The sequence below is a fragment of the Amphiprion ocellaris genome, chromosome 10, assembly GCF_022539595.1.
Source record: "Amphiprion ocellaris isolate individual 3 ecotype Okinawa chromosome 10, ASM2253959v1, whole genome shotgun sequence".
NCBI lineage: Eukaryota > Metazoa > Chordata > Actinopteri > Pomacentridae > Amphiprion > Amphiprion ocellaris.
The window spans coordinates 18,833,361-18,845,605 of NC_072775.1; the positions used below are offsets into that span (position 1 = coordinate 18,833,361).

At 38.5% G+C, this 12,245-nt stretch overlaps 1 protein-coding gene across 1 annotated transcript; it reads right to left on the reverse strand.

Moving 5' to 3' along the window:
- Positions 1-16: 16 nt before the first annotated feature.
- Positions 17-10,372, reverse strand: mep1bb (meprin A subunit beta b). Its single transcript, XM_023270461.3, has 14 exons — positions 10,234-10,372; positions 10,106-10,124; positions 9,953-10,003; positions 9,819-9,862; positions 9,627-9,705; positions 8,602-8,719; positions 7,627-7,805; positions 6,792-7,010; positions 6,396-6,548; positions 5,277-5,492; positions 4,722-5,189; positions 4,416-4,595; positions 1,727-1,892; positions 17-511 (listed from the first exon to the last, which is right to left on the reverse strand). The coding sequence occupies exons 1-14, from the start codon at positions 10,312-10,314 to the stop codon at positions 289-291; spliced, it is 2,196 nt and encodes a 731-aa protein (XP_023126229.2). The 5' UTR covers positions 10,315-10,372; the 3' UTR covers positions 17-288.
- Between the last annotated feature and the right edge of the window lie 1,873 nt (positions 10,373-12,245).

Genomic DNA, 12,245 nt, shown 5'->3' on the forward strand with positions numbered 1-12,245 from the left:
TAACTGAAAACAAATGAATGTTTGAAATAATTTATTTGCCATAATAATATTCTTAAATTGCACTCGTGTTTTTACATTTATTGACCAGCAGGGGGCAATCTAACATCATATTTGATCATGGATTCTGGTTTCAATTCACTGTTGTGAAAAATCCAATAATTTTATATATCAAAGCCTGGTTTATACAATATTTAGCTCAAAAATTCAACACAAAAAGTCCTCATTTACTTTACTTCCAGTTTGCTTTTTTGATACATTCTTCTGTTAAACAAGTTGTGATTAGAAAGTTCAGGGTTTGCCATTGGCATGCATGTTTTCCATGATCATGCTGTGACTCTTGGAGCGTTTCTTGTACCTCATCCTCACACAGCAGACGCTGACTATTGTAATCACTATCATGACTCCCAGCACAGACAAAGAAGAGGCAAGTGCAAGGACGGTTTTATCCCAGAGAGTCCCCACGTACTGACAGCGGTCTCCATAGTACCAGTAGTCTTCTCCCACCATACATCTGACAAGGGGGAGAAAATACGATGAACAGGAGAAAGAAAAATCAGAGCTGGAAGGTATTGTAGTGTTCAGAGTATGTGTAGACAGTGATACAAAGTTTAATTAGGCAGGTTGAGAGGAAAGGAATTACTGTGGAATTGATTTACTATCTTTTATGGTGCTTTGATAGTTTTTTTTTTTTTAATACTTAATTGTTGAAAAAAAACAGACATTTTGGGAAATATGAGCTAATGTGAGCAGGTGGTTAGCTTCTCTTACACAAAAACTACAAACAAGAGGAAACATTTCATTTATCACTTTTCAAAGGTTGCAAAAAGTTACGGTGCATGGCTGAGAAACAGTCCTCTCTTGTTTTGACTTGCTACAGGAGAACCACAGATGACCAGAAGCTGGCATTGGGCTAACTGACCACAAGCTCAAAATAAGGATACATTTATTCAATTAAAAAACTAAATTAAATTATCAAGATTTTCATGCTTTCGTGATTTTTTTTCATTCATGCTATCCAGGAGTCAAGTGCATGACCCCTGTAAAACTGTAATGTGTCATTTGTACACTTTCATATGTGTAAAGATTAAACAAACATATAACTTGTTAATTTTTTAACTTCAGACATGCTGCCAGGTGCATTTTGTCACCATGCAAGCAGTCCTGTTTCCAGTCTTTGTACCGACATAACTGTCTGCTAGCTGTAACTTTTCCCTTATCTTGAGCAAAAAGACACAACAGTGGTATCTTCTTCTCATTTCGCTTGTCTTGAAGTTGGATATTAAACAGATATTAGGTTCAAAAGAGAAACACAGTATAGGTTTTAAACCACTGGGTCAACTCACATGGAGGATATTGAAGGAAAATGGTCAAAAAGTGTGAATTTATTGATGCAGCATGGATCATGTATTGGCAAAAACTGTGACTACTTTTTTTTTATAAAGTTGTTTTTTTGTATTGTGATTCTCATGCAAATCAGCACAGGTATTTGGAAAAGTCTATGTAACATTTTTGCTAAACATTAACTTATAGATGGTTCCTCATTTAATATTATCTCACAGGGTAGGCAATCTTACTGAGGCTGAGATGGCAAACACCAGCAGTTCAGAAGCCTTTAGAGCTGAATGTCTGCTGAACATCCAACTTCACACTGGTTTTATTATGATGCCTTTAGGGCTCGAACACAGGTATAATTGCAGCTTAGTGAGTGCAGTCAAAAAGTGCTCACCTGCAAGTAGGTTCACCTTCATCCACGACACAGATTCCACCATTCTCACATTCCACGTGGTTGCACATGTCGGTAGTTGCTGTTGGGAGGTGGGGCGTGGTGGTGGGAGGATGTGAGGGAGGTTGTGAGGGAGGCAAAGGCTGGGACTCTGTCAGATGGGACACATCTGAAGAGGGACAGCAAATGAGAGAGCAGTTAAAGGAGCGATGCTGAACATGAAATCAACAGGCAATGATTGTTTCCCGTGATTAACTTGAGTGTTTTTCCCACAAGTATCAATCATGAATGTAATCATGAACGTAATCATGAATGTATCATAAATGTGATCATGCATCCCTTACCTACACTACCAGTCAAAAGTTTGGGTGCACCTTCTCATTTCTCATTCAATGCTTTTTATTTATTTGCATTATTTTCTACATTGTAGATTAATACTGAAGACATCAATATATGTGTATATCTATCTATCTATCTATCTATCTATCTATCTATCTATCTATCTATCTATCTATCTATCTATCTATCTATCTATCATCTATATATGTCTTCAGTATTAATCTACAATTTACAAAATAATTAAATAAAAAACATTTCATGAGAAGGTGTGTCCAAACCTTTGACTGGTAGTGTATATAATCCTAAGAATGCTGTTTGCAGATCTACCATGTATAGTGTAATGAATAAATAATTGACAATATATGCCAGAATGGGGTGGCTGCACAACAAAAGCAAACACAGCCTAAAGCATTTAAATATCATAAAATGTTTTTTTATCTTGCAGTCTGTTGAGTTTGTCCTGTTATCAAGTTCTTTTACCCTCCATAGTGAGCAGGAAGATGGCGTCTCCTCCCTTAATGAAATCTCTGCTTTTGGCTCTGAGGTGGGTGAGATACACAGCAGTGCCGTAGCCTGGCCCTCGGAAATACTTTGATCCATCTACGTCCGTGACCTCAACTCCAACCTTGCGAGGATCATCCCAGAAAAACTGGTCAGAGCCTGTTTACAAGAATGTGAAAAAAAACTGTCTGAATACAGTATTACAGCAAAAACAGTCACTTTATGATATGTTTCCAAGTTATGAACAATTGTTGTGAGTCTTTTTGACAGTGAAAGTAGCAGCACCTGATGCCTTCATGTTGGGGTCGGTAGTGACGCTGCGCTGGTTGGACATGCGCTTCTGGATGTGTGGGTTCTGGTCCATCAGCATCATGGTCATCTGTTTCCAGGGGCATGGCCACTTCTGTCCCGTGTCCCCTTCACGGGCCACCAGATTAGCATAGGCCGACAGCTCTCCAGGGTAGCCTTCCGTCCCATTGGGGTACAGCTTCATTTGGAAGGTATAACCCTCCTTGGAGGTGAACGGGGGGCTATAGATAGCTGTGTTTGCTGGGGTGTTGTCCATAACATGACTGAAGTTTTTCACTCGCCATATAAACTCTGGGCAGGTGGTCTCAGAAAGGTTGATGTCATCCAGAGACAGTCCCCCAGCTGAGGATCCAGAGCCTACTTTGGTGCCTTCAAAGACGACGCGGAATTTGGTTTTGGTGTCTAGACTCACATGGTGCAGCTGCCACAGCTCCTGAGGGGATCCTGTAACAGTAAGCACGGAATTTATCAAACAACAAGAACCTGATAGTCACATTAATAACCACAGTAATAAAATTCTGTAATACTCACCATCTATGGTCTTTATGAAGCGTAATTTTCCATTGGGGTTTGCTTTGTCATACTCCCTGACGTAGATCTTCAGTGTGTCGCTGGCCCCTGCACTGTTGTAGTAGAAGAACTGCAGACATTGGTAACCTCTGATGGGATAGAGGAGCCTGCTCTCCAGCAGAGCCGTATCTCCAGTGTTGGCTGTGCCAGTGCTGAAGTGCATGAAATACCCTGATCCTGAAGATGGATGGTAAGATGGAAAGATTATTCAAGGCAATCTATTGCAGAGATTTTTCACCTCTGTAGTAACCATATCTCCACCACCACACATGCCTTCACTTACTGATTAACCCTCTTCTTGTCTTCATTTACGGGCACCAAAAAATATTGTTTCCTTGTCTGAAAAAAGTCCAAATATTCAGCAAAGAAAGCCCCCAAATTTCTGAAAATTTGTAAAGCCTTCAGGAAGACAAATTCCAATAATTCCTTAAAAGTTTCCCTTAAAAGTATTATTTTTTTAAAAATCCCCCAAATTTGGCAAGAAAATTCTTGTAAGTATTTTCAAAAAAAGAGTAAAAATCTTCCCAAAAAATATCCTGAAAATATCTAAAGTGATTACATATATATCAGTAAAACTTCTAATACTTTCTTTAAGAACACTCACAATCTATCTATCTATCTATCTATCTATCTATCTATCTATCTATCTATCTATCTATCTATCTATCTATCTATCTATCTATCTATCATCTATATATATGTCTTCAGTATTAATCTACAATTTACAAAATAATTAAATAAAAAACATTTCATGAGAAGGTGTGTCCAAACCTTTGACTGGTAGTGTATATAATCCTAAGAATGCTGTTTGCAGAACTACCATGTATAGTGTAATGAATAAATAATTGACAATATATGCCAGAATGGGGTGGCTGCACAACAAAAGCAAACACAGCCTAAAGCATTTAAATATCATAAAATGTTTTTTTATCTTGCAGTCTGTTGAGTTTGTCCTGTTATCAAGTTCTTTTACCCTCCATAGTGAGCAGGAAGATGGCGTCTCCTCCCTTAATGAAATCTCTGCTTTTGGCTCTGAGGTGGGTGAGATACACAGCAGTGCCGTAGCCTGGCCCTCGGAAATACTTTGATCCATCTACGTCCGTGACCTCAACTCCAACCTTGCGAGGATCATCCCAGAAAAACTGGTCAGAGCCTGTTTACAAGAATGTGAAAAAAAACTGTCTGAATACAGTATTACAGCAAAAACAGTCACTTTATGATATGTTTCCAAGTTATGAACAATTGTTGTGAGTCTTTTTGACAGTGAAAGTAGCAGCACCTGATGCCTTCATGTTGGGGTCGGTAGTGACGCTGCGCTGGTTGGACATGCGCTTCTGGATGTGTGGGTTCTGGTCCATCAGCATCATGGTCATCTGTTTCCAGGGGCATGGCCACTTCTGTCCCGTGTCCCCTTCACGGGCCACCAGATTAGCATAGGCCGACAGCTCTCCAGGGTAGCCTTCCGTCCCATTGGGGTACAGCTTCATTTGGAAGGTATAACCCTCCTTGGAGGTGAACGGGGGGCTATAGATAGCTGTGTTTGCTGGGGTGTTGTCCATAACATGACTGAAGTTTTTCACTCGCCATATAAACTCTGGGCAGGTGGTCTCAGAAAGGTTGATGTCATCCAGAGACAGTCCCCCAGCTGAGGATCCAGAGCCTACTTTGGTGCCTTCAAAGACGACGCGGAATTTGGTTTTGGTGTCTAGACTCACATGGTGCAGCTGCCACAGCTCCTGAGGGGATCCTGTAACAGTAAGCACGGAATTTATCAAACAACAAGAACCTGATAGTCACATTAATAACCACAGTAATAAAATTCTGTAATACTCACCATCTATGGTCTTTATGAAGCGTAATTTTCCATTGGGGTTTGCTTTGTCATACTCCCTGACGTAGATCTTCAGTGTGTCGCTGGCCCCTGCACTGTTGTAGTAGAAGAACTGCAGACATTGGTAACCTCTGATGGGATAGAGGAGCCTGCTCTCCAGCAGAGCCGTATCTCCAGTGTTGGCTGTGCCAGTGCTGAAGTGCATGAAATACCCTGATCCTGAAGATGGATGGTAAGATGGAAAGATTATTCAAGGCAATCTATTGCAGAGATTTTTCACCTCTGTAGTAACCATATCTCCACCACCACACATGCCTTCACTTACTGATTAACCCTCTTCTTGTCTTCATTTACGGGCACCAAAAAATATTGTTTCCTTGTCTGAAAAAAGTCCAAATATTCAGCAAAGAAAGCCCCCAAATTTCTGAAAATTTGTAAAGCCTTCAGGAAGACAAATTCCAATAATTCCTTAAAAGTTTCCCTTAAAAGTATTATTTTTTTAAAAATCCCCCAAATTTGGCAAGAAAATTCTTGTAAGTATTTTCAAAAAAAGAGTAAAAATCTTCCCAAAAAATATCCTGAAAATATCTAAAGTGATTACATATATATCAGTAAAACTTCTAATACTTTCTTTAAGAACACTCACAAAAAAACAACCAAAATCCAGCAAAATTCGCTGGATTTTGGTTGGTTTTTTTGTGTGAATGCTCTTAAGAAACATTTTTAACATTTCTTTTTTTCCACCAAAAAATGTTCAAAGATTTCCCAAAAATGTTGAAAATGTGGACATTAGAAGTTTCACTGTGAAATTTTTTTTCTCCACATTTTCAAACTTTAAAACGGGTCTATTTTGACCCCCAGGACAACACGAGGGTTAAGAGGAGATTGTTTAAAATAAGAATTGAATGCAAGAGATGCTCAGCAAATGCATTTTGAAACTCTGAAAAGAATCTCTTAGGTCTAAATTCCGTCTTTGTGTTTCCCTGATCAGTTTTTCACTGCACATACAAGCATGTGAGTAGTGTTTGAAAACAGAATTGTAAATATGTGATCTTGTCCTTCAATGCAGAAATGTGTTTCTGCATCCTGTTTCAAGTGTCGTCCCTCTGAGATCACTCTCACCTGTGCATTTGCCCAGGTTGGAGTAGTCAGTGTCGGGCCCTCCAGCAGCTTTAGCAACCCTCACCCAGTCGGCCTTATCTCCTTGTCCCTGGACCATACCACAGATGTTTTCACGTTCAAAGTCGCATGAGTCCAGGAAGGTGGAGCCCTGGGCTACAAGACATTTAATCAACTCACATACACAAAGGTAGGAGCACTTTGAACTGCAGTAAACTGTTCAGTTACACAGCGAGGCCACGCTTTCAGTGGCAAACATCCAAGAGATAAGCCATCTGATGAATATTATAATTTACTGCAATGACACATGGATTTCTGCTGATCAGCGCTGGTGCTTCAAGTTTACAGTTCTATTACAGGAAACAAAGCACAACTTTGGTGCTGGTTGTTGACTCTTACTGCAGTTGTAGAGGCGGTGTAGCTTGAGCAGGTCGCTGTCACTGAACTCCATCCGCTGGCCAATGACGTCACTGAAAGCAGGGATCTTGGTGACGATGGTGGGCTCGGTGCCGTTACGGAAGGCATTTTTACTGTAGTGCATCATGGAACCGTAGTCATAGGGTACTCCCAGAGAGCTGGAAGTGGTGTCGTCATAGGTGTTAAAGTTGTGCTCTTTACCTGCAGATCAGACATAAACTAAAGTGTCAGTGCAGTTTAATTCATTTTTAGTGTATTAATCCATTTTCTTGAACTGGGGGTGGATTTCTGGAATGTTTATTGATATTTCTCATAAAAGTAAGTTGTTTAAAACTTTGATAAATGATTGCTGACATATCAAAGTGCCTTGCACTTTAATCAGACTTTAGAATAAAATTAGACTCATTAGCAATTTGATGAGCACAGGTCACTGCACCTTGCCTTTGCTTATCTTGTTATGATTTTGCAGTCAGGAGAGCAACACATGCTTATCACAGAAGCAGTAAATCAAATCCAGAGTGCACTGAGCACTTTCTTTCGGTCCTTCATAATAAACCTTTTGAGCACTGCTTGGCCTGAAGTAATTTTTCTGTTTCATTAGAATTTCAATTTTTCTGCAGATCTAGTGTAAATGTAACATATAGCAGCTATTTTACACACCTTCTCAATCTTATAAATTATAATCATACTTATGCAAAACCAGAGTCATGAAGGAGGCATGTCATAAAGGGATGAATCATATGTGGGAGCATGAATGGGCATTCATAATGGACTGATTATAAATTACATGGCAGAATAATACTGAGAGATTCAGAACCTTCTGAGATGCGGTCCCACATAATTTTGACATAATCATCACGGTCTGCCCTGGACTGCTCATGCCAGAAACCCAGGGCATGAAGGAACTCATGTTCGATGGTGGCGATGCGGTCGCAGTTTGTTCCTATTGACAGTCGCTGCTTCCCAACATGTCGGTTTCCAACAGAGGAGAAACAGCTTTTGGACAGAAAACAAGGCGTTAATGCACATCACATAGAATCTGTCATGCTGAATCATTCAGATCTTTTCTTGTAGTAATAAGAATACAGAATATACATCTCTGACATCTTTGAGAAAGTTCAGTCTGTCTCGCAATCTAAACAGACTATAAGGTCAGTCTGTGTCAGTTCAGCCAGAATGCAGGATGTACACTACCATTCAAAAGTTTGGGGTCACCCAGACAATTTCATGTTTTCCATGAAAACTCACACTTTTATTCATGTGCTAACATTATTGCACAAAGGTTTTCTAATCATCAATTAGCCTTTCAACACCATTAGCTAACACAATGTAGCATTAGAACACAGGAGTGATGGTTGCTGGAAATGTTCCTCTGTACCCCTATGTAGATATTCCATTAAAAATCAGCTGTTTCCAGCTAGAATAGTCATTTACCACATTAATAATATCTAGACTGTATTTCTGATTCATTTAATGTCATCTTTGTTTTTTTAAAAAAAATGCTTTTCTTTCAAAAATAAGGACATTTCTGAGTGACCCCAAACTTTTGAACAGTAGTGTATGTTTCTCCACTTTCTTAGATTTTGTTTAGAATTTAATTTTTGGAACCCAAAACTGAGTTCTGTCAAATATTTTTTTTTTGCTGAATTTTGGGAATTTCATGTGACTGGGAATTTTTGTATTTTTACCCTCAGAAAGCATCTTACCAAATAAATAAACTCAGTAGGAGTCACCCCGCTGTTTGAAATGAAGCACACTGACCCTACAGGGAATCAGATTCTGCTTTACTTACCCACTTCCTTTAAAGATAGAAATGTAGTTTGCTTCTCCGCTCCAAGGCTTGAAGTCGATGCAGGACTTGAGCCGGTATTGCTCAAAGGCCTTTAGAATCACACCTTTGGCATTGATCTCTGCAGAAACGATGATAAATTTGCATTAACAAATGAAAAAATGTAAATACACTGTTGAATTACTTAAGCCTGCCTAGGTTTAAGGTTATGTCCACTCCCATAAGGCTCCCATGTGTGAGTTAGTGTATCATTTATAAATGGCTGAACATAAAACATACAGTATTCAGGAGACTCAAAGTAGTTTGTCTTAGTGTTAAGATACAGTTATTAGCTATGTTTTAATGTTAAGCTTGTTTAAATAAATTATTTAACAAAAATAGTCTGACAAAAATATTTTTAAAAAAGGAAATACTAACAAAATAAAAAACAAAAATGGAAATATGTTCCTGCATTTTTTTTTGCTGGAATATTACTGTGCTATACTGTGGATGCAGTACTAAGATAGTTTACTGCTGATAATAATAATAATTCCTTACAAGTGAAAGCCCTGCAACCAAAAATTAACAGAAAGTATGTAACATTACAGAAAATGTCCTTACAGTTTTGAAAATAAAAGTCATCATTGTGGTCACTGGATGGTGCCTTTAATTCTGTTATGTCATTATCATCTTTACTACTGATGCTGTAATGACTGAAAAGCATCTTAATCCTGGAGAGCCAACATTTGATCTGCTTCCTATATATGTTAGGTCCTTTAACCTACAATAACACATTTTATAGCTGCTATATTTTTATGTGTTTATGTGCAATCTTAATAGAAGGAGCAGCTTGTAACTGAAGCTGCTAAACTAACAAAAAAAGTGGATATTTTTTCCTTCACTTATACCGTAGGGCTAATACTTTATATGCCAATATTGTGTACATCCATTCATATTCTTCTAAACTGATACTGAAAAGACATTCTTTGGATTAAGGTGAACTTCAATAGCTTTTGGGATCTTTTAAATTTTCTGATAGGCACTCTTACCTAAGTCATCTTCCATGTAATATGGGATCATCGTCGGCCATCTGTACTCATCCCCTATTATGGAATTCCGAGTTTGCCTCTGCAGTGGCCAGTAAAAGTAAACAAATATTGAAACAGTATAAAAAGTCAGGGTTAAACTTTTCTCCACAAAATAACCTTGTGCAAGTGAAAGTAAAGAGGCACTTAACACACCTTGTCAAGCACAATGTCCCCCTCCACCAGATTCAGTCCTGCCTCTATGGAGACCAAGCACAAAGATTTGGATTTACAAGGTTACAGAACGGAAATGTGAACACTTGAAGAAGAAAATTATTCTTTCTACAAACCTTCATTGATGTCAAATATGTCAAGGTCCCGTCCACCGTCCACATCATAGTCTGTAAGTGAAAGAAGTAGGCGAACATGGGAATAAGTCTGAAGAAAGTTACGAATAAATCGGCCATAAAAAGTGACTGTTGCTTGAAAAAAAAATGACTTACCTAATATTTTTGGTGTGGGCTAGAAAGTAAAAAATAAAAAGTTTACATGTTACTGATTTGCAGTAAACCAAACATGAAACTGAAGTTTGTAGTTGGCAATATCTTGATAAATAAAACCAAAATCTCACCAAGCAAAGGGAAGTAGCACAAAGTAGGCTTAGAATGTGAAGAACAAGCACACCTGGAGATTTTCTTCCTGCCATGTCCATGAATCTCCCTCTGCATGGGAGCTACAATAACAAATACTGATGTCTGACAGACACTCGGGCAGCAGAAACCAGAGAGGAGCACACATCAATAAAATAAAAGACACGTGAACACAAGTTAATAACTGACAGAGCTGTTAAGTGGTCGAGTTACACAACAACTTCAATCTGCTCTGCTATCAGTCAACAAATCTTTACACATTTGCAAGGAGCAGCAGAACAGTCATGTAGACAACTTAACCTGCTGGGATACTCTTTGTGTTTATTATTCTAAGGGCTGTATCAAGCAGTTCAAAGCTAATTACAAGCTGATTTTTTATCCTGTCAGAGATAACCATCACTTTGGATTTATTAGTCCTCTCCACTGTGCTCTAACCTCCAACTGTTCCATCTTAGTGGCTGAAGATTGTGATGTCTCTTGTTAAGAAGACAATTACACAACACTTAGTGTTGGCACTGCTTTGTGCTACTTTGACTGCTGAATGGCGAAGAAGAAGCCTTCGCAGAAACACGAAGACTCTGCGTCAAAACAGTCCCCTCATGACTGTACTGACTCAGAAACTGAACAGCTGAACAAAGATGCAAAGTGACAGCTGCCCACGCACAGGAGAAATTTTCATGTTTTACTCTTAAAATCTACGGTTATTGTCTACATACTATATGCGATGGCACACTGTTGGACCCACCCAAGGTGGTCCTTTGTGTTGTTGCAGCTGTGATAGAAACTTCACCTTTTACCTTCTCTCAAAAGGAGTTTTAAACCTTTTGATCAATTGTAGAGAGCAAAAAGAAGGTAAATGCATATGTGTAGTCAAGAATTCTGATAAATAACATAGTTTCTGCTGTTATTCAGACACACCATTATGGCATTTCCTTTGTATCAGCAGACTGCAATAACATTGGGATTATATCCTGCAGAATAAACATCTATTCATTCACTTAGTGCACAGTTTTTTCTATTCAAAGTTGAGGAAAATGCAGCTCATTACAATGTACATTATGGTCGAGACCCTGGAGAGATCAATGATCTATCAGTAGACTAAACACATAGACAAACACATTTACCTGCATTGAAAGTTTCCCTTTAGCCAAATCTGCAACACTCTGGATCGTCTCATTTCATTCTACAATCCAACGTATTGCAGATTTGGTTAAAGGGAAACTTTCAATTCGGGCAAATACGTTTGAAATCAATCAGGAAACCAATCAGGGCGTGATCAAAGTCAGGACCTTTTACTGTAAAGCAGCAATATTTATGACTAAAATGTAAAAAATATCAACACATTATTGTGCAAAATACCTCACAAAACTAATGCATACCATAGTGACCAACCTACTCTATTATGTTCCATAAGCTCTAGATTCCCCACAAGAGGAAGCTGTTTAATCACCAGTTTAAAACTGTACGTGACAAGGTGCCACATTACCTTGAAGAAAAGAAAAGAGACCCACAACTGTAGACACCAGTGTTGCCACCTACACTCTGCCTACCTGCTGCCAATAACTGCCAACAACATCTTTTTCCCCATTTTTTGCTACATTGCTATTCTGTATGTTTTAGTTAAATTGCTTATCAGAAACCTGGTCCTGGAATGTCATTAGCTGGTCACGCTCATTTAAACTGAAACTGAAATAGTAAGTAAGTAAAATGTATTTCTATAGCACCTTTCACAGATCCAAAATCACAAAGTGCTTTACAACAGTAATAAAACAAGGATAAAACAAAAATGATAAAGGTAATAAACTGTTAAAACATGGGGAGGAACAGCTAAAGTGCATCAAAAACAGTGAATAAAATAAAAAAATTAAAAAATAAATTAAAAAAGAGGCTACAGGTCAACCCAAAGCCTGTCTGAATAAAAACGTTTTCAGCTGCCTCATAAAAGCTTCACAGGAGTCGACTGATCTCAGCTGTAGAGGAAGAGCATTCCACA